Source organism: Abramis brama, assembly GCF_963993115.1.
Source record: "Abramis brama genome assembly, chromosome: 7".
Classification (NCBI taxonomy): Eukaryota; Metazoa; Chordata; class Actinopteri; order Cypriniformes; family Leuciscidae; genus Abramis; species Abramis brama.
Window position 1 is genome coordinate 3670664 of NC_139969.1, and position 23877 is coordinate 3694540.

General features: G+C 35.8%; 1 protein-coding gene across 1 annotated transcript in view; it reads left to right on the plus strand.

Annotated features, from left to right (window-relative positions):
- The window catches only part of piezo2b (piezo-type mechanosensitive ion channel component 2b), a 97159-nt gene that overhangs the window by 67364 nt on the left and 5918 nt on the right, over positions 1-23877 (plus strand). The window contains exons 32-48 of the mRNA XM_084120029.1: positions 2251-2357; positions 4362-4460; positions 5428-5533; positions 5617-5685; positions 5766-5932; positions 7319-7509; positions 8678-8851; positions 9873-10463; positions 12455-12713; positions 13699-13881; positions 16115-16400; positions 17401-17533; positions 18125-18272; positions 18490-18704; positions 20409-20567; positions 20808-20955; positions 22926-23114. Coding sequence (XP_083976155.1) covers positions 2251-2357; positions 4362-4460; positions 5428-5533; positions 5617-5685; positions 5766-5932; positions 7319-7509; positions 8678-8851; positions 9873-10463; positions 12455-12713; positions 13699-13881; positions 16115-16400; positions 17401-17533; positions 18125-18272; positions 18490-18704; positions 20409-20567; positions 20808-20955; positions 22926-23114 — 3224 coding nt within the window. The remainder of the gene's footprint in view (positions 1-2250; positions 2358-4361; positions 4461-5427; positions 5534-5616; positions 5686-5765; positions 5933-7318; positions 7510-8677; positions 8852-9872; positions 10464-12454; positions 12714-13698; positions 13882-16114; positions 16401-17400; positions 17534-18124; positions 18273-18489; positions 18705-20408; positions 20568-20807; positions 20956-22925; positions 23115-23877) is intronic.

Sequence of the window (23877 nt, forward strand, 5' to 3'; positions counted from 1 at the left end):
AGGTTACTAATTAATGCTAGTAATGTGTTAAATCCAAGCGGCCACCTTCCAGTCTCTCTCTTGAATCTAACACTGAAGTGACTTAAACTGCAATTCATCGACTGGCCACTAGAGACAGGATCCAAAAGAGAGTCAATCAGAGTTAATATGCCCAGATTTACAGGTGGCCACTTGAGTGACAGGTGGATTGCCGCTGCTGTCACTACTAGTCGTTTGTCTGCTGTCTGTTAGCCGTTACGTCACCTCAGCTAATCCACCTCTTTGACCATTTTCGGTTATCCGCCCACTTTGGGCTTCAATAATGCTCTTACGAAACTGACGGGTGACGCCACGGACACTATGTCCATTGTTTTATACAGTCTATGGTTAAAACATGCTAATTCATGGTAGCAAAATGCTAAAAATGTTAACACCATGCTAATTCATGTTAGCAACGTGTTAAAAAAAAGATGCTAGCAACATGCTAATTCATGTAAATAACGTGCTAAAACATGTTAATTCATGCTAGCAATCTGTTAAAACAAATGCTAGTAACATGTCAATTCATGTTAGCAATGGATTGAAATCTGTTGCAAACAAGAAAATTTTAAAATAATGCTAGACATATGCTTAGACATGCTAACAACATAAAACATGCTAGAAAGCTTATAAAACTTTCAGACAAGGCTTTGTCAAGCCAACATGAAAGTTTGTCCCAACAAACTTTACTTTCTAGTTTTAAATTGTAATAATATTTAACAATATTACTGTGTTTTTTTTTAACTGTATTTATGATCAAATAATTCATCTTGGTGAGCATAATTCGTAAATATAAAAAAAAACATCTTACCAACCCCAAACTTTGGCTGAATACAAAAATACAAAGCTGAATGTAGTTACGTTCATGGACATCTTGATTACTTTGCCTCAAATAAAGCAAAAACAAATTTAGTCAGCTAAAAAACTTTGGCAAATCATCTTTCATTCATTGTATGTGAAAGAGCTTGTACATCGCCTTTTGATTTCCATGGAGAAAAAAAGCTTTTGAGCGACAGAAGTGTTAGTAAGTTTTCATTTTTGGATGAACAACTTTCTTTGTAAAACCAAAAGTTTATGGTCCCTCTCTTTATATCCTCTTCAACAAAGAAAGTGCTCACCAGAAAACCATCAAAAAGCAAAAGAAATACCTTCAAACTCATAGTCTTGGTGCTTCTCAGCGTGTCAAATGGGTGAGATGGTATTTACTTTGTCTTCGTTGATGTGCTGATCTCAGTTATCAGCGTGATACTGAAGCACAGGAGATGCGATTTCACTGCGACAACTTCATTAATGTTAATATTTGTTTAATAGTGATTAGAATGATGATTGTTATTAAAGAAAACGCATTAAGGTGCAATATGTTACAGTCATGGTATTGGACGGTAATACCATGGTACATGATTGAATATGGTTGCCATATTCACATACTATGGTATTTACATGCACTCCAATTTACTGCAAACACTACCATAGTATTACTATCATGATCCTGTCCAAAAAGCCATGGTATTACTGTTGTACCATGCTTTTTTTTTTAATGACCCTCTAATCAGAAATTAATCTTTTTTTAGAGCTTTATAGGGCCAGTATTTGGTTTTGTCACTTCAATAAAGTTTTGAACTGTTTTCCCAGCATCCTCCCCTGCCCTCCCTCTCCATTGTGGCTCTTCTGTTCAAGGACACAAGGCAGTTTCCCTATTCCAATTACTGTTTTTCAATGCATCTGTGAAACTGCAGACACAGCTGTGTTTCCAAGGTGTTAGATGACTGACTAACCCAACTAGAGATATATAACTGTGTAGTTGTTTTTCTTTTCTTTTCTACATTTTATGGATAAATTTGATTGGTAATTGCTGTTTTATTAAAATGGGATATGCAAGATTTAATCTTCTACAGTTTTATTGTTTTTGTTTTGGCGCTAATGTTCTGTTATGCCTGATAAACTAAGTTTGACTGTACGGTTTTCAGATTTAGAGATTCAGGTAAGTTTAATCAAGAGATTTAATGGTATTTTCTCAAGTGCTCTGATGAGCAAAGCTTGAAAATTGTTTATTGAACAAGTACTGTATTACTGTATACTCATTCTAAAGTGTTACCATATATATATATATACTGTTACCATACCATATATGTGTATGTATGTGTGTGTATGAATCATCAAAAGCATGTTATTCTCCTGTTTGCTGATTTTATGATTGTTTTGGCTAAACGCTCTCCTCCGTTCCTCTCTCAGTGGTTAGAAGTGGTGATTATTACCTGTTTGAAACTGACAGTGAAGAGGAAGAGGAAGATGACGAGAAAAAAGATGAAGAAGAAGCACCCAAGAGATCAGCCTTTCAGGTGAGTGAACCGAATTTACACAACTTTTTGTGTTTCCAAGGTGTTAGATGACTGACTAACCCAACTAGAGATATATAACTGTTTTTTTTTCCTCCATTTTATGGATTAATTTGATTGGCAATTGCTGTTTTATTAAAATGTATTATTAAAATGTATTATGTATTTTTATTAAAATGAAACTTTAATTTCAACCCGGTGACATTTGACGTAATAGTCCGAAAAAAATCTGTTTTTTTGTGACAGTTTATTGAACCTTTAGACAAAATATAAAATAAATCATGGGTGTTTTCTGAGTATCATATCAGGCTTTTTATGGCTCATATATGATATAGTGAGAATATGGATCTCATACTTGAGGAGAAAAAACACCTTGGTTTTATGAACTGGGCAAAAATATGCAATTTGGTGCAGATGCTGGTATTCTAATGTAAATCAGTGAGATCTTTATAACAGTATATCATACTACTGATATAAAATGCATATAAATATCAGTCGTCACTCTAGATCTGCTAATAATATGTCTTATTAAGCTGATATTAAAATGCTTAGTTTTATGATCAAAGCTCTGTAGTTTTAAAACATATAATGCAATGCAATACAATGATGATTGAGAGATCAGTAATTGTTCATCTTGAAATATTATATTACTAACAATATACAATTTATTCTTACATTTACTTGATAAAAATCAGTGCAGATTTGAACCATGTGCTGAAGGTGGACGCTTTTACAATTATACTAAAATATCTTTCACTTGCTAAAAAACAATCAGACGACAGACGGCATGTAGATTGTGTGCAACATGTTTATCAGCAATGTTTCAATCATGTTGATCATTTACAGGGCATAAATTGTGCATATCAAATATGATACAGTCGGCTTTATAGGGTTGATTTGTTATAGCTCAGAAGATGTAGTCAAGATTAAACAATGTTCACCAACAACATTTTACTTCAGAGTTTTAAAGGATATTCAGAAAGAAAAAAAGGACTTGAATGAAAGTGGACAGTCGCAGATGTTTGGCCTAAAATTCCATCTTAGAAATAAAAATAAACACAAACCGAGTCAATAGTTGTCATTCAGTGATAGAGCTATAAAATGAATGAGTTTAGGTAATTTTGATGAGACTTGTGCGAGTTCATATTGAGCTGTCTGACTTTTGATTGCGGGCGTTGGTATCTTCACGAATCTGAGCAGTTTGAGACATTGTTGAGATCTCTTCTGAAACTCTACTGGAGACACGTGTGAGATTACTGAGGACTTTTTCTCAGGAGAAACATCTGAGAAGCAGGAGAATTCAAAGTCTCCGGTTGATCTCCATTTAATCCATATTAAAGTCCCCCTGTAGTCAAAAATTGTATCCCGGCTTAAATCACCAAAATGATTTTTTACGTTAAAAACGTTAAAAATTCTTCATGCCTCAAAATATCTTGAATGTAACTCGACACCCTTGCCTCATTTAGTATGCGCGGTTCTATGAATATGCAAATGAGCCCCGCCCTTTACTCACTCACTCAGCTCAGAGATCCACTCATTGACGATCACACGTTGATCTGATTGGTTACAAGGTAGTTTGTGACGTCAGAAACACCAGCGATTTCAAAGCATGTTTTTGAGACTGTCTTTGGTTCACTGCAGTTTTAAGGAGAACATACTCAGCAATGGAGTCGACTTATGAATTTACACATGGTTTGTCTTAAAGCGCATTAAAAACACATAATAGACACAATCAACATTAAAAGCTTGATTTTCACCACTGGGGGACTTTAAATTGCAGTTTTAATGAAATCTCTGTGATTTTTTTCTTTCAATCCCCAATCAAATAGCCCAACATCCATCATCTGTATATCTTCTCCTCTTAATCAAAATGTTGTGTCGGTTTCTCCATCTTTTTAGTTACAAACCCATGTATTAATTGTTCATGTGTTGTTTTAGTGTTGTAACTGTTTGAAGGGTTTCAGGACACTGATGCTGTGACTTTCTCCTGGTTCTTTCTCCTCTCAGCGAGCGATCAGAAAGTTTGCTTCGGCCCTCGTGGCTTTACCCAGATCAGTCTTTAAACTGCCCAAAACTGTTCTGCAGTATTTAATCAGAGCGGCCAAGGTACCACCGCAGGGAACGGCTCATCTGTGTTTATCTGTGTTTGCTGATGGTGTTTTATTGGAAGATTTCCATTCCATGTTGTTCCAACTATGATATATATATTTGGAAATATAATGAGATTGGAAATAATGTGAAATATCCTTCAAGGATGCATGGAATGGAAATGATTTAGAGGTGTTGTTCAATGTGAATGTTGCGTCTGGTGTTTTTTTTTGGGTTTATTTTTAATAATTTCATTGGTAACACTTTACAATGAGGTCCCATTAGTTCAGTAAAATTAGTTGATGAGCAATGCATTTGGTACAGTATTTATGAATCTTTATTAACAGTAGTAAAAACACAACTGTACATAATGTTAGTTCATGTCAGCTCAGGTCCATTAAATAAAATGATGGAATGAACATGCTTAATGTAATAAATGCTTAATTGTTAACTAATGTAGTTAACAAATGGAACCTTATTTTAAAATGTTATCATTTAATGTTGTTGCTAGTAAATTGTGTGATTTGCTCCATTGCATTTAAGAAATGGCGTTCACACTGAACGTGAATCATTCTGATATTAATGGAGCAAAAAACAGTTTCTGTCTTTGAATTTTCCATTTTCTTGTGCAACCTGGATTCAAACAACTCCATTTAATCTGATAATTAAATACATACTCATCAATATCCATGTATATGCAATTCAAAAATTGGAAGTGGCTTTTCAAAGATTTGGAATATTCGGATGGAAAACAGTTGTTTGTATGCAGTGTGTGGATGTGCTTGTCAAATTCAGCCTTTTCAGGGGATAAAATACACATTCATGATCAAAATGAAAAAATGCATTGCATTGAAACTTGAATCATGGGTTAAATTTCAACTGGTTTCCTGAAATGGCTGGACATGTTTGTGTGTTTAAGTCCTTGTGCGACACTTTATTCAAACACGTCAATAATGGATGAATTTCTATTGCTGTTGCTCCGTAGTTTGTGTATCATACCTGGATCACTGACTCTAAAGCAGTCCTGAAGGAAAGAGGCAAAGGGAGGCGTTATTTCTGGAAGCGCAGACACAGAAAAGACAAGAAAGAAGGTACAGCTACTCTTTAACATCTGAACATTTGTGTTCATAATTGTAAAGATGGTCTCAATGGACAAGCAACTTCTTGTGTGTAGTTCATGTGGCGATAGAGGTCGGTGAAGAAGAACGACAGAGTTCAGAGGAAGAGAAAACTGACGGACCAGGTGTGTTCATGGCACACGTTCGTTTTACCAGTTCATATAAACTTCAGAAAAACTTAAACGTAACTTTCCACTTCCTGTAGACAACATCATCAAGAGGGTCTTCAACATCATCAAGTTCACGTGGGTCTTGTTTCTGACCACCGTCAAGAGCATCACCAAATGGCTGAACTCCGTCTGCAGGGAATACATCGACATCTCCACCGTCCTGCGCATCGAGCGCTGCATGCTGACCCGAGAAGTCAAAAAGGTTCTCTACTGATGCTTATACATACAGCTAGCTGTGCATTAAACCATTTTAATGCATGACATCGAGGCAAAGAATCGCCCAATGCAAAGCGAAGCATTCAAATGATTTAATGCACAGCTAGCCGTGGATTGTCCCGCTTATACCATGGTCATTTACCAGCATTGACAAGTTAATGCTGTTATTGATGTTTGACTGGAAGGGTAAAAATTATGGTTATTTTCGTCAGTTACGGCTTGTTAGATCTAGCATTCTGCCTGCTTTAAACTAAACACAGAGATAAAGACCATGGTATATGTTTATATATATTGTGTGTGTGTACTTGTACAACTATCTTTGTGAGGACCAGTTTGAGTTTTAGACCATTGGAGTGAGGACAAAGAGAGTAAAGTGAGGACATTTTGGCCGGTCCTCACTTTCTGAGAGCCCTTTAAAGGCCTGTTTGAGGGTCAAGACTTGGTTTTAGGGATAAGGTTATAATGAGGTTAAGGGTCGGTTTAGGGTCAGGGTTCGGGTTAGGCACTTAGTTGTGATGGGTAAGGTTAGGGTAAGCGGCTAGAGATTGCATTGTGTCAATGAATGTCCTCATATAGATGTACAAGAAAGTGTGTGTGTGTGTGTGTGCTTGTTTATATGATTTATGAGGACACAAATTTGTATAATAACATGGGCATTACGCTCGTATTACAACATATACATTGTTTATGAGGACATTTCCTTGTGGGTATATTTTTTGGCTACCATGAGGAAAACAGTTTAGGGTTAGGAAAAAAAATATACTGTTTAAAAAAAATCTGTATGTCTATGGAATATCTCCATAAAACATGAAAGCCCAACATATGTGTATATAAAAAAAAAATTACTTTAAAAATATATATTTTTATCAGTATACTAAAGAGGAAAGTGAGGCCAATGGCTGATATTTGGGAATTTACTTATAGTAATTAAGTTATAGTACTTAAATGTAATTAACATTTAAGGGGAAACTAAACCAAAACCAAACAGGCTCTATAAGAATAAATGTCTTTGAATTACACGTGAATAATTTAATATTGATGTACTGTAAAATTTTGTCCTCTGCAGTGTCGTCTCAAACATCATCAGATGGCACATTAGTTTGCAATTATTTACAGGGATCCTTGTTATTAAATGTAGAAAAAATTATCAGCCAATATATCGGTCTATCACTATATACTTTATTTAATATAATTTAATGATGGAAATTGATTGCAGAAAAAGTATATTTATAATATTTGTAATTAAAATGCATTGGTAGCTTTTGGAATCAGCACAAGGTGCAACACGTTTTTGAGAATAATCCAAAAACGTAATGAATCAGCCAAGCTGCTATGGGTCTAGAACTGATCCCCTGTGTTCTCTGTCCTGCAGGGAAACGTGCCGTCCCGTGAGAGCATCCATGTGTACTACCAGAAGCAGATGAAACTCAGTGGATCTCGTGAATCTGGACTGGACCGGATCAGTGAGGAGGATTCGGGCTCAATCAGAGCCCGCCGCAGACGGGTCGGACACAGTCTGGATTCCTTCCAGTCTGGATTCGCCTCCAGAGACAGCCTCTCCAGGTGCTCATCCTCCACCTTATTATTTTAGGTTGAATCTGTAAGACCCGCCCAATCGGATCAACGACAGTTTCCGATAAGCGGGTGAAGGTTTATTGTGCTTTTCAGTGTGGCAAATTCATTTAATAACCTCTTTATTTCATTCAAAGATTTAATTAATGTTTGTTAATCTTTAAAGTCCCCCTGTAGTCAATCATTTTATCCCTTAAAACACACCTTTGATCACCAAAATTACATATTTGAAAGTTTTTTTCCTTGGAAAAAAAAAGTGTCATGCCTTAAAATAGCTTGAATGCAACTCGACACCCTTGCCTCATTTAGTATTCGCGGTTCTATGAATATGCAAATGAGCCCCGCCTCCACTCACTCACTCAGCTCAGAGATCCACTGGTTGACGATCACACGTTGATCTGATTGGTTACAAGGTAGTTTGTGACGTCAGAAACACCAGCGATTTCAAAGCGTGTTTTTGAGACTGTCTTTGGTTCACTGCAGTTTTAAGGAGAAAATACTCAGAAATGCTGTCGACTTATGAATTTACACATGGTTTGTCTTAAAGCACATTAAAAACACCACATAGACATATAAACAATATTAAAAGCTTGATTTTCACCACTTTAAATGTAAGTGAATGTTTGATTATTCTATTTAACTCTTTTCTTTACATTTTACACTCGTTCACCCAACAATTTGAGTCTCGCACCGGCCGGGTATATGATCTAATAATCTCAAACTCCTCAGTCTCGTTTGTTAGACAGAGGTGATTGACTAATATCCTAGACGGCTGTACTCTACTTGTTCATTCTAGAATATATTATTTAGTCCCCATAGATATGAACACACTTAATTAAGGTAAGACTATATCTAACCAACTTCACTCTGAGGGTTTGGAGACAAATGGCAGTATGTGTTTGTGTTGTCCATATCTCAGGAGATCAAAGTATGTTAAGTTCTGTTTGTCTTACAAATCACATAACTTAAAAAATATATAGGATGTATCTCACCCCAGAGTTTTTGCATTGTGACATTTTCATGACAAGCACAATTAAAGTGTTTTTTTTCTCAGGAGCAACATCTGAGAACCAGGAGACTTTGATTTGACTCATGATTTCTTGTCATCTTTTTCATTGCATTATATTTCCACTCATCTGTCCATCTGTCCATCTATCAGCGCATACACCGAAGCCACCATGCTGTTTTCCCGCCAGTCCACCTTGGACGACTTGGACGACATGCCTCAGAATATTCCCAAAACCAGCGAACGCGCTCGTCCCAAACTGCGCAAAATGTACGGCTTGGACATGTCCAACTCCTCGGCGGACAGCGGAAGCAGCGTCATGTCCAGGTGCTCATAATGAATAACTCATAATCCTCTTCATCACATTCATCCTCACCCTCCACACTCCTTTTATTTATTTTTATTTTTATCTTATTATATTATATTTTGTTATTTTATTTTATTTATTTACATATTATTTATAATGTAAACAGGTTTGCCATGCTAATGGAAAACCTGAAAAATGAAGCAAAATAAATTAAAATATTAACTGATATTTTCACATTTCTGTTTTGTCTGACTATATATACATATATTAGGACTGTCAATGTTAATACATTAATGCATGCGATTGATTCAAAAACCTTAATGCGTTAAAATTATTAAAAATAATCACCCTTCAATCTGATGGTTAACTTTGCTGGATATGGCAAATGATGACAAAATGAACGTGTTATGAAGTTAAATGGTGTATGCTTTATTTCACGTTGTCACATATATAATATAATATTATATATTACTAATAAAATTTGTATTATATTAATAATATATTAATTAGTATAGTATTAATATTGTAAATGTCATCTATTACATTTTTATTCATTTTAATAATTCATTTTATTATTTTAAAAAAAGTGTGTGTGTGTGTATATATATATATACACACACTTTTTTTATAATAAATATCAAAATAATAAATGTATGTACATAATACATATAAAATTTACATACAAATTTTTATTATTGTAAAATAACATTATTTAGGTATTATTTTGTCAAAAATAAGGTCAAATAATTGGTTCTACTTATCAGTTATTGGACATTTTGGAAGTATCGGACATCAATTAACTTCTAAAACTTCCTAAAAAATCAAGGATATTTCAGTGGTAAATATACATTTTGGGAAGACAAAGTAAATGTTTAAGTTAATCTGTTTGTGTATTTTTTCATTATACAGCACTACAGGAAATGTTGTTACTCAAACCCTATACGTCAAAACGTCTTCTGAAAATGTTCCACAATTCATACGTTGATATGTTTATTGTGATTGTAATATGACGCTGTTTCCTGTTTGTGTTGTGTTTTCCAGTGAAGCCACTCAGTGCGTTACACTATTCTCTCGACAAGACACCAACGACACGATAGACGAGGCTGAGGACGAGCGAGACCAGCTGGAGGACAAGAAGAAAACAGCAGAGCCGGAGCGCCCAGCCAGTGAGGACGAACCTGAGGGAGACAATCAGGGGGAAGTGAAGCGGGAAGAGGAAGTGGAAGTCCAATGGGATTTGGTGGATCCAGAGGAAGCAGTGAAAGATGTTCAGGATCCTCAGCTGGAGTGTGATGATCACCGAGAGGAAGAGCAGTGTGTTACTGATGATGAGGAGTGTGAAGAGTCTATCCATCAGGATGAAGGTGAATCCTCAGGACCGGAGAACGTGCAAACGGATCTGGTCAGCGGGCAGGTTTTCACTCCAGACACAGACGCGCCAAACACCTCAGATGCTGACGTGCCGCCCAGCTACAGCAAAGCCGTGAGCTTCGACCGTCTCTCTGTGAGCGACGAAAGCGACAGCGATAAGCGTCTGATGGTGATGACACCCGACAGCAAATCCGATCTGGACGACCCTCTGCTGCCCTCCACGACCACCGATCTGACCGCCAGCGAACTGCTGCTCAACAAGTCAGTCGTTTTGCATGACGGCTTATTTAAATGGATCTGTTGTGTCAAGAAGTGGCATAAATGTGGTAGAAAATCCCAATACTGATATAATATCTCACTACATACCAGTGTTATTTTAGTGTATACTGTTTGTAACGTGGGCTGGTTCAGATAGGAGGGAGAGTAGAATCCAAATGCAGTTAAAAGACATTCAACAAAACATAACAAAAGTTAATCCAGGCAAATGAGATGAGATGAATCCAGACAAGTGGCAAGGCAGGCAAAACTGAACCATGAAGGTCCACACCAGACCAAGAACATAGGAAACACTGGGGCTTAAATACACAAGATAACAAGGAACAGGTGTGGGTAATGAGTGGCTATAGAGATTAACCAGGGGTGCGTTTCCCAAAAGCATCGTTAGCCAACTATGTTTGCAAGTTCCGTTGTTATCAGCAGTTCAACGAGTCAGTGTTTCCCAAAACCATCGTTTTAACGAAAAAGTTGTGTGGTTGGAATGACAGCTCTCGACCTGTGGTTAGAAGCAGAGTTTCTAGTTTGCATGACATGTGGACTCAATAAATCCTTATCTTGAGCAAAATAAGCAAGATGACATTCAGTACGACCTGTGTCTTTTATTTAGAATACATACAAATGTCATTTACGTCTTTTAGTTTGTCAAGAGATTTAAAGCACCGTTTTTGAAGAGTGCGCATGTGCGAACGCGCTCTACTATGTAAGAACGAGTCTATGATTGAATCTGGAAATAAAACAAAATAACTGAGAAAAATGAGAAATACTCCTCAGATGCCATGTCTGTAATTTATAGCAAAACATCTAGAGTTAATTCGATCTCAAACAGATTCATTAAAAGAAGTTATTACTCCACCACCGGCGTGACGTCATTAACCAACGTGGTTGAACGACCAATTTGCGACAATACAGTTTCGGGAAATGGTCGTGACTAGCTAGTTGATTTCTTCAACGATGCATCATACTATGGTAGTGAAGCAGCGAGATACGCCGTTGTTCGGGAAACACACCCCTGGGTAACTGTGGAAACAAACAAACAAACAAGGCAGCAATGGAAACGGAGAAAACAGGAAGTAATCACAGGAAGTCAAACAGCAGGAACAATAGGAACAAAAATACACTTCCAAAATAAGATTCCAAAAATTCCATAAGATTCCAAAATGTCCTTAAACACAAGACAGGAATTGTAACATTATTATAGTTGTATTGATATTTTGAATAAGCTTTTCCGTTTTCATTATATTTGTAGTTTAATTTTTAGTAAGTTTGCTATGTGCTTTTTGTCATATTTATCATTTTTTATTTATTTATATATATTTCCAGAAAGGTGTGTGATTTTATTTTTATTTGAGCTTTAGTTTTTTTTTTTAGCTAGTATATTTAGAACTTAAACTAAATAACATTTTTTGATATGTTGCCTTTGCAACTTACTGAAATTAGTATACGTTTTTATACTATATTTCTTATTATATAGTATAAGAAATATAGTATAAACATACTTATTTCAGTAAGTTGCAAAGGCAACATTTAAAAAAATTTATTTAGTTTAAGTTGTATGTGTATATAAACATGTACTGTATACTCACACACACATATACACTATATATATATTTGAGAGAGAGAGAGATAGAGAGAGAGAGAGAGTGAAAGAGAGAGAGAGATAGTATAGGTAAAGTATATATAAAGTTTAACATAAAAAACATAAAGTTTGTTTTTCTATATATTAGTTAATCTAATATATATATATCTTTGATATCCGTAAACTTTATTCTAACATTCAGTATGTAATTTACATATTTATTATTATTAGCTTATATAACAATTTTTTTAAAATAGTTTTAGTTTATATGCAACACTGCTACAGTACATATTCAAGTATGCACTTTCCCATTTACCAGCACAACTAATACACAGTAGGTATTGTAGGTATAATTGTTGATATGTGATTTAATGTGATCTGTTTTCCCACTGTTATCCAGAATGTTCTACGACGAGGAGCTGGAGAACTCCGAGAGTTTCTATAGATCGCAACCACTGGGCCTGCAGCTGTGCTACTCTCTCTATAACCTGCTGGTGGCGCACTCTGAGATGGTCTGTTACCTGGTCATCATCCTCAACCACATGATCTCGGCTTCCATGGCGACACTGGTGCTGCCCATCCTCATCTTCCTGTGGGCGATGCTCTCTGTTCCTCGGCCCAGCAAGCGTTTCTGGATGACGGCCATCGTTTACACAGAGGTCAGGGTTTGGTTTGGGTGAAATGACTTGTGTATTGAATTTTGTGGGCACAGATTCTGTGCAGGCCCAGTTATATGTGTAGTATGTGCAAATTATACATATAAATGCACAATTTTTTAAACAAACAACATCAGTCAAAAAATGTTTTAACAGTGACATGTTTTGTGGTTTTTACCCCTTACCACAACATAATCATCACCCCACAAACCACCCCCCACACGTTCATAACTAGCAATATTTGACATGAGTTCCATCTATTCATCATATGTGACCCTGGACCACAAAACCAGTCACATGGGTACATTTTTTTGAAATTGAGATTTATGCATCATATGAAAGCTGAATAAATAAACTTTCCATTGATGTATAGATTGTTAGGATAGGACAATATTTGGCCGAGATACAACTATTTGAAAATCTGGAATCTGAGGGTGCAAAAAAATCGAAACATTGAGAAAATCTCCTTTAAAGTTGTTCATTTATGTTCACGATTGTGCAACATTCTCACAAAAATAAATGTTTTATATATTTACGGTAGGAAATTTACAAAATATCTTCATGGAACATGATCTTTACTTAATATCCTAATGATTTTGGCATAAAAGAAAAGTCTATAATTTTGACCCATACAATGTATTGTTGGCTATTGCCACAAATATACCCGTGCGACATGTGACTAGACGGCACCATAGCATCTGTTGTCGAGATATATGCATGTCCTCCGGTATAATATCCAACATACACAAGGCAGGGTTCTTATATAATGACTGACTTAAAGTATTATTAACAAACTGTACAATTTTCTCCCAGAGTTCCTCCACCTCGTCACATTCATATAACATATGAACCATAGTTCCTATATCTTTGTTACACCGCCAGCATAGTGCAGTATCTTTTAGTTTAAGTCTAGCCAATCTGCTTAGAGTCCAGTAGCATCTGTTAAAAATGTTTATATCATTTGTAAATATGTTTTTATGTTCTCCAGGTCACCATCGTCGTCAAGTACTTCTTCCAGTTCAGCTTTTTCCCATTCAACCAGAACGTGAAAGTCAACGAGAATAGGCCGTACCATCCGCCCAACATCCTCGGCATAGAGAAGAAAGAAGGATACGTGCACTATGACCTGGTGCAGCTGCTGATGCTGTTCTTCCACAGATCCATACTAAAGGTTCTTACTCTTATTTATTTTGCCACATAATGTCCATCTAATCGTAGTGATGCTAAACTTGATAAAGTCAGTAGAACTAATAAACCTTGTCATTAAAGCACATTTCATGCATTTTCATGCTTTATTAAAAAAACAATTCTTGTGTACTGGGCGGAATAAGTATGGTTAGCATATGCAAATATAAATGCAGAATGCATGCAAATAAAAAAACTAAATAAGTATATTTAGGAACACTTTATTTTAGGGTTCAGTTCTCACTATAAACTAGTTGCTTATTAGCATGCATATTACTAAGATATTGGCTGTTTATTAGTACTTATAAAGCACATATTAATGCCTTATTTTTCATGACCATATTCTACATCCCTTAATCCTCCCCAATACCTAAACTTAACAACTACCTTAGTAACTATTAATAAGCAGTAAATTAGGAGTATATTGAAGCAAAAGTCATAGTTAAACGTGAATGTGTTCGACATACTAAAGTGTTACTGTATATTTTATTAGTACCAGAGATGTCAGAGATAATCCACTGCTAACTATTTTAATGCACGAAGTGGAGGCAAAGAGCATTCAAATGGTTTAATGCACAGCTAGCGGTGGATTATCCCGCTTATACCACGGTCATTTGCCAGCATTGACAAGTTAAAGCTGTTATTGATGATTGCAGCGCAATATTTGACCGAAAGGGTAAAAATTCAGTTTTTTTGATAGTTAGATCTAGCATTCTGCCCGCTTTAAATCAAACACAGAGATAAAGTAAATTAATGAATCATAGAATGTATTTGAATTGATTATGGAGATACAGACACAGAGAGATGCGTGTGTGAATTACCTGCATCTGTGCCGCGTCTCTCTCTATTTACAACGAAGCAGCAAGTTTCAAAAACTGGGATGTAACTCCCTCATTGAGAAATATAATGTAGCTATTCAGTAGCTATTCAGTTTATTTATTAATAAAAGTCATGTACAGTAACAAGTTTCTGTGCTCTTGAATGCTTCTGTGATCTCCCATCTCTCTGTTTGTGCGCTTCAATAAAAACGGTGCATTAATATAGAAAAGTGATTAAACTGACTAGAACTACCTGTGCATTGAACGTTTTCATTGCACACCGTCCAGCTAATCAGAATCGAGTATTTAGACAGATCATGGTACAAGTTTACATATTTATTTAATCTTTAAGATCTGCTTGATTTCCATAGTCCAAAGAATAAATAACGCTTGCTTCGCCTGTTTTCTGCTTTAGCTTTGAGATATTTAGCAGCTTGGTGCCAAGGTACAGCTGGAAACATAATTCATCAGACATTATGAGATCAAAACGAAGCCACTAGACTGTTGAGAGCTTTGAACCATAAAATGGATTTTAAAATCAATTCTTAATGTTTGAGGTTCCTCTCCTCTCCAGGTTTCAGATTATTTCATAAAATCGAAGCTTCAGCATGACATTGCACTTTTCACCAGGGTAAACTAATATCACAAAAAAACTGTGCCTGTAAAAAAATACTTGAAAATCAAAACCAATCTGAAACCTGGAGTTAAACATTTTATAATTATTTATTAAATGTAGAAGTAAATCAAGTCTTAAAAGCAAAGGTTTAGGAATGCTAGGTTTGTAGGAAAATAATAGAATTTACTTGCGTTTGATTTTATGAATTAAAAAAGGCTGCTTGTAATCCTATGCGTGATTTTTAAAATGCAACCCAAAAAGAGAAGCTGCTTAGCCATCAGAAAATTGTTTGTACACCTCTCGGCTGGTCAAACTAAATGTTATAAGCATTTTAGATAACATTTTTTAGATGAGGTTTGCAATTATTTTTCCAACCCTGTAGAATACAGGTTAAAGCCTTGATTTTGTTGTAAAGCATTTAAGACGAAGACAGTTCACAAAGTTTAAGATCGTGAGAAAAACAAATTCAGTCAAGTATGTCCAAACTTTCAACTAGTAGATAGTTTAATCTAACAAATCAAATTTCTAGAAGGGATTTTAGATGGAAAATGTGGGATTTCTACTTTTATTGCTTAAAGAAATGGTACCATTTTTATCCCATTTGTGGAAAGTGCCTTTTATTTACTTTACAACTTTGATTATACAGGCAATAAATGGGTCTCGGATGAAGCACTATTTTCAATTTCCAGTTTGTTTTCCTAACCAAAGACCATCACAATGGCTTCAATGCGTCCAGTTAATCTCATTTAGTGTACCTGCTCTCTCTCTCTCTCTCTCTGTCTCAGTGTCATGGTCTCTGGGATGAAGACGACCCTAAAATGTCCCGAAAAGATGCGTGTCTTAATCAGGACGAGTCTGTGGACGAGGGGAAGATGGCGGTCGTGATTCCAGCTGAGGAAGAGAAGAGTTCACCAGCGTACTCGCTGAAGACCGTGAACCTCGGCATGTCCGTGGACTCGTCCCAGGTGCTCATGCATATGCGTTATCCTGAGCATCGGCCTTATCTGCGGCGGCAGAGCACCAGCGGCGGACCTCAGCTCTCCCGGCGCTCCTCTGTGCGCTCCAAACGGGGTGAGACTTACAGAAATCACTTCACTTTTTCAAGAGACTTATGGAATAATCTGCCTAACTCAACCCGAGCTGCTGAGTCAGTAGCCATTTTCAAGAAACGGCTGAAGATGCATCTTTTTCGGCAACACCTGACCCATTAATACTAACACTTTGTTTTCTCTAGATCTATTTTTCTTTTTTAAATTGCGTTAGACTAAACCTGGAAGGGTCATACAGTAGCACTTATTGTCATAGTCCTATTGTTAGTTGAACTGCTTCTATTGCTCTCCTCATTTGTAAGTCGCTTTGAATAAAAGCGTCTGCTAAATGATTAAATGTAAATGTCAAAACCATTTCATTGTTCTGAACCAACTGAAGTTTATAGAGTAATAGTAGTCAATAACTGTAGTAACCAGTGCATGAATAAGAATTGCAGTGCTATTCATTGTGTGAGAGAGACAGACTAGTCACTAGGGCGATTATTATTACGTAGATGAAAGTATGCAGTACACGTGATGTTATTAAAATGAGCTTTGACGGATACAGTGCTATTGAGGACGACACCCAGATTCTTAACCTGTGGGCAAGGAAAAATTGTAGAGTTTTCAATAGCCACAGAAAAGCAATCAGATGTTTCTGTCAGAATAGTTTTTGTACCTACATAAATAATGAATAGAAGAGGGCCCAAGACAGAACCCTGAGGAACACCAGTGGTGACTTAAAAATATTTGACATTTTTATGACTTAAATATAAAAAATGCTATCAATATGGTACAAAACAGTCCTGTTCAAATGTATGTGATAGTTAAAAGTAATCAAAAAGTCAAATAATTTGTAATCAGTTATGGACTTGTAAGTAATATACACATCATGAATCTGGTTGGTCAAGGTCATTTATTTGAACAGACCAGTGAAAATTACATGCTATTTTGTTTGCTAATGTGCTCTTTCTGTTTATTCTGGGGTTAAGCATTGCTGTGGGTTTAATTGTGGTGACGTTTGGTACTGGTTTGATTCACAGGCAGCACGAGCACACGGAACAGCGTTCCTAGAGAAAGCAGTGAGCCAGAAGTACCGCCGAAGAGCCGGAAAGAAATGATTATGGAGAAGATCCGAGAGCAGCTCATCAAAGCAAAGGTTTACCTGCTCGAAAAGTGAGTGTGTGTGGGAAAATAATTCAGATGGACCTGATTTTCTCCACCTCTGACTGTTCCTTTCTTCCTATTGATCAAATTTAATTTGATTTACATTCTAAAAGATTAATTAAATTGTTAAAGTTTTGATTTGATTGATTACCATCCCGAAAACACCAAATTTCTAAAAAAAATAAAAATAATAATAATGCATTTCATAGGGCGCTATTGTAGTTAAAATTTGAATAAATTATTAAATTGTTGAAGTGTTATGAATTAATTTGATGACAATGGTCATCTAAATTTAATCAAACCATTAAAACAGAATCCAGAAAAATGAAAATGGAAATTATGGATTTTGGGGAAAGTTAAACTAAAAAAACTAAATGGAATTTAGAAAAAAACTTCATAGGATCCTACACTTCCAATCAATTCCCAATGGATAAAAATGAATTGCCACTCTACATTTTTCAGATTATGGAAGTAAAATGGGTTATGAAAGCCATTTCATGCCGATAGTTTTGGCTGATTGATGTGCACTCTTTCATCCTAATATTTTTAATATACTTTATGAGTCTGTATTTTCAGTCTCTGTTTCTCTTCTTTCTTCAGATTGGTTAGGATCTATCAGCCCATCCGTCAGTTCTTCTATAATCTGATCCATCCCGAGTACAACGCCGTGACGGATGTTTACGTCTTCATGTTTCTAGCAGACACCGTAGATTTCATCATTATTGTCTTTGGCTTCACGGCATTTGGGGTAAATTTTAAATTATGTTATTAAATAGAAATTGAAAAAATAGTATTTGAGGGCAAACATATTTTGAAAAAATGTATTTATGGATGCAGTTTGCCTATGCAGGAATTAGATAAGAGTTTCAGATAAAATTCATACTTAAAAGAACCAATCCTCGGTTCCTCTTCTTGACCTGCTGTTGTGTGGCTCTGTGTTGATGTTTGTTTTCTCTGGCTCACAGAAACATCAGGCAGGAGCTGATATCACGTCCTCGCTGTCAGAAGACCAAGTTCCCGGGCCGTTCCTCGTCATGGTTCTCATCCAGTTCAGCACGATGGTGGTGGATCGCGCTCTGTACCTCCGCAAGACTGTGATGGGAAAAGTGATTTTCCAGGTCCTCCTGGTGTTTGGCATCCATTTCTGGATGTTTTTCATCCTGCCAGCAATCACAGACAGGTAAAGGGATGCTAGGAATTCCAGTTTAATTTGAATTCAAATTAAATAAATTAGTAAAACTGTGTTTTTTTAACAGGAAAAGCATAGCATGTCAACAAAGATAGATAGATAGATAGATAGATAGATAGATAGATAGATAGATAGATAGACAGACAGACAGACAGACAGACAGACAGACAGATAGATAGATAGATAGATAGATAGATAGAATGACAGACAGATAGATAGATAGATAGAACGATAGATAGAACGATAGATAGAACGATAGATAGATAGATAGAATGACAGATAGAATGACAGATAGATAGATAGATAGATAGATAGATAGATAGATAGATAGATAGATAGATAGATAGATAGATAGATAGATAGATAGATAGATAGAATGACAGACAGATAGATAGATAGATAGATAGATAGATAGATAGATAGATAGATAGATAGATAGATAGATAGATAGATAGATAGATAGATAGAATGACAGATAGATAGATAGATAGATAGATAGATAGATAGATAGATAGATAGATAGAATGACAGATAGATAGATAGATAGATAGATAGATAGATAGATAGATAGATAGATAGAATGACAGATAGATAGATAGAGAGATAGATAGATAGATAGATAGATAGATAGATAGATAGATAGATAGATAGATAGATAGATAGATAGATAGATAGATAGATAGAATGACAGATAGATAGATAGATAGATAGATAGATAGATAGATAGATAGATAGAATGATAGATAGATAGATAGATAGATAGATAGATAGATAGATAGATAGAATGACAGATAGATAGATAGATAGATAGATAGATAGATAGATAGATAGATAGATAGATAGATAGAATGACAGATAGATAGATAGATAGATAGATAGATAGATAGATAGAATGACAGATAGATAGATAGAGAGATAGATAGATAGATAGATAGATAGATAGATAGATAGATAGATAGATAGATAGATAGATAGATAGATAGAATGACAGATAGATAGATAGATAGATAGATAGATAGATAGATAGATAGATAGATAGAATGATAGATAGATAGATAGATAGATAGATAGATAGATAGATAGATAGATAGATAGAATGATAGATAGATAGATAGATAGATAGATAGATAGATAGATAGATAGATAGATAGATAGATAGATAGATAGATAGAATGATAGATAGATAGATAGATAGATAGATAGATAGATAGATAGATAGATAGAATGACAGATAGATAGATAGATAGATAGATAGATAGATAGATAGATAGAATGATAGATAGATAGATAGATAGATAGATAGATAGATAGATAGATAGATAGATAGATAGATAGAATGACAGACAGATAGATAGATAGAATGACAGATAGATAGATAGAATGACAGACAGATAGATAGACAGACAGATAGATAGATAGATAGACAGATAGATAGATAGATAGATAGATAGATAGATAGATAGATAGATAGAATGACAGACATAGATAGACAGACAGATAGATAGACAGACAGATAGATAGACAGATAGATAGATAGATAGATAGATAGATAGATAGATAGATAGATAGATAGATAGATAGATAGATAGATAGATGGATGGATTTTAACTTCCTGGCCAATTCAAATTCACACTCTTGAACTGAAAGTTTGCGAGTTCTGCAAGAGTGTCCTTACACGTTTTATCTTCTCTGCAGGCGCTTCAGTCAGAACACTACCGCTCAGTTGTGGTACTTTGTGAAATGCATTTACTTCGGCCTGTCAGCGTATCAGATCCGATGTGGATATCCGACTCGCATACTGGGAAACTTCCTCACCAAGAGCTACAACTACCTCAACCTCTTCCTCTTCCAGGGGTGAGAAACATGTGTATGGGTGATGTTGCATGTAATTTACGTTTATATTTATGTGGAATGAGACAGAATCTGAAAAAAAATAATTTAGTGTTCAAACATAGAAACGTTTTGTTTCCTTTTACTTACAATAAATTGACCAAGGTTGATATATCGGCCGATATTTGACATCTTTTAAATGATTGGCATCTCGTGTTATAAAGAAAACCAGTCGGTAGTTTTAGTGAGTGTTGTACGTCCAAGGTTTCGCCTGATCCCGTTCTTGACGGAGTTGCGAGCTGTGATGGACTGGGTGTGGACGGACACGACGCTCAGTTTGTCCAGCTGGATCTGTGTGGAGGACATCTACGCACACATCTTCATCCTCAAATGCTGGAGGGAATCAGAGAAGGTAAGAGAGGTTATATATCATTTACTTATTCTTTCAACAAATCTGCTCAGTCCAGAATCCATTCATTTTCATTACTTCTGTATAGAAATATACATCAAGTTACTCAAACAACATTTAAACATATGGTGCTTTCTCTTACGTGAAAGGGTAGTGTCACAAACATTTTCAATTAAACTTACCATGCCTTAAAGGGATGGTTCGGAGTAAAATCAACCTAGGCTCCTTTGCACCATGACCTCGAGCCAAACACCCCCCCAGAAGCCTTTTTTCCCTTGGTCGAACATTATTAAAGTTAGAGCTTATTTAGAGATATCAGCCGAATATAGTGCAGGCGCTAATGGATCCAAGGTTGTATCTCGTAAATTACCCCACTAATAATGCCCAGAATGGTGCCAAACTTCTACAGTAGTACAAATAAGTTCTGTACTCATAAAACGAGGCATTGGAAAGTTTGTAAGTACATCAGGAGTTTATTTAAATAACACTGATGGCTAATGCTACCGGTAACCTGCACATCGACGTCACTTCAGTGATTTGGGAAAAGCATGTAAGAGTCCTGGCAGAAAGCGATGCATAAGGATGTAGTGTAACGACGCCCAGTTCCAGGAATGCACTAATATTTTGTTGGTAGTACCAGTTCATAAAAATGGTTAGTTAACACTAAGTTGTCAACACTTCGGAAAAAATGTAATAAATTCACTAGCTTTTCCCTTACACTTGTGAGTTTTGCAAAGGAGTTTTACGTGCTTTTCCCAAATCACGGAAGTGACGTCGACGCACGGGTTAGCGGTAGCATTAGCCATCAGGCAAGTGTTATTTAAATAAACTCCTGATGTACTTACAAACTTTCCAATGCCTCGTTTTATGAGTACATAAAACCTATAAAACAAATAAAACCTATTTGTACTACTGTAGAAGTTTGGCACCATTCTGGGCATTATTAGTGGGGTAATTTACAAGATACAACCTTGGATCCATTAGCGCCTGCACTAAGACATTCGGCTGATATCTCTAAATAAGCTCTAACTTTAATAATGTTCGACCAAGGGAAAAAAGGCGTTTAATCTTCATTCTGTGGGTCATTCATAACTTTGTTTTTCTGCCCCTCCACGATGAGACACGTTTTATCCATTATGTTGCTTTGTTTTTCCAAATGTGAAGTAGGGTGTATTTTTATTTCCTTTACCCAGTCATATGCTGACTGTGAATCACTAGACTTCAATTGACCCTTCGCAGGGAGTTTGATTGACAGGCGATCTGACCAATCATAATCCACCATCCGCCAAATCCGCCATTTTTGTCCGACAAAGCAGTCAGGATTAGTTTAGTTAGTAAACTAGTTAGATTTAGTTAGTAGATTAACATTAGAGGATTTGAACTTGAAAAACAGAGTGTACTGACGTCTTTCCGCGGTTAAAACAACATTCCTTCTGATGTTCATTCATTCATTTGATGCTATAAATGAACTAGAAGGAAGAGATGATCAGTTCACGAGCAGCTTTAACTGAGCGATCTGTCAGACACACACAAAACGGTATTTATTGTTTAAATTTCGTTAAAAAATGACCAAATTTGAAAGTTGAGACTTTGTTTCATATCAAAAGTAACCTGGTCTGTCCTGTCACTCAGTGTGTTGTCAGTGTCATGTATGTTTCACTGTGTGAGAACATGCTGTGGCGTGAGAGAGGCGTGGCTTGTCGGACATAGCAACAGTAACTAAAGGGGGCGGGTCTTTGCGAACGGAATGTGAAATTACATTTTAAAAAATCTGTTTAAATGAAGCACATGCACAACAGAAAGAATAGACTACACACCTGCATCTGCAACCATTACAGCAATGCATTGCCAGACCGCATCCGTGTGCAGTGTGTGTATGCTCTTAATTTAGGATCTGAAAGAATACGTACCGCATATGCAGATCATGTGGGCGTAAAGCAACATCCTAACCAGCTGTGTGTGTGGTGTCTCAGCGAAACCCTCAGCCTCGCGGGCAGAAGAAGAAGAAGGTTGTGAAGTATGGAATGGGTGGCATGATCGTGATGCTTCTGATCTGCATCGTTTGGTTCCCGCTGCTCTTCATGTCTCTGGTCAAATCTGTGGCAGGAGTGGTCAACAGTCCACTGGACGTGTCCGTCACACTCATGCTCGGAGGACTTCAGGTGCACCTTACATTCAAGCTGTTGATTCGAATGCTCATTTCACATTTCTGACAGTTTCTACATCCGGTAAAAACATTGTGTTGTTTCAGATGTTTCTCCTAAGAAATCAAATAGACACGAATGAGCCATAGTTTTCATCCAGTATAAAATTTAATTAGAATCTCAGATCATTTAATGAGAAATGTTGCGTTTATATTGAGGTCTCTGCAGTGTTAATTTATTATTCATATACTATTTATTAATATTTTGAATAAGCTTAGATTTTTTTTGTTTTCAGCCCTCATTTAAATTTTAGCTTAAGTTTTAGTAATTTTTATTTTCTATTTATAATATTCTAATTATAACTTATTGTTATAATGTATTGTTGTTTTTTATTTTTAATTATGTCTTTTTATGTTTTTGTCATTTTTATTAAATATAGTTTTTTTCTGTGGTGTTTGCTTTGTTTATTTTTTATTATAATTTATTGCTATTGTTTTCATTTTCATTTTAGAGTAAGATTCTGTCATTTTTATCAGTTATTGTTTTTTTTTTTTGCCATGTTTTTTCTTTTTCTTTCTGTTTTAGTCATTTTACTACTTTTTTTAAACTTACACTTATCCCAGTTAGTCAGAAAGACAATGTTTTAATCTAATATTTCTATTTCAGCTTAATTTTAATGGCAAATAGTTTTGGTTAACACTGGATCTCTGACTTTTAATTGCTGACTTTGGTATCTTGGCAATCTGAACACAGTCTGAGACATTGTTGAGGTCTCTTATGA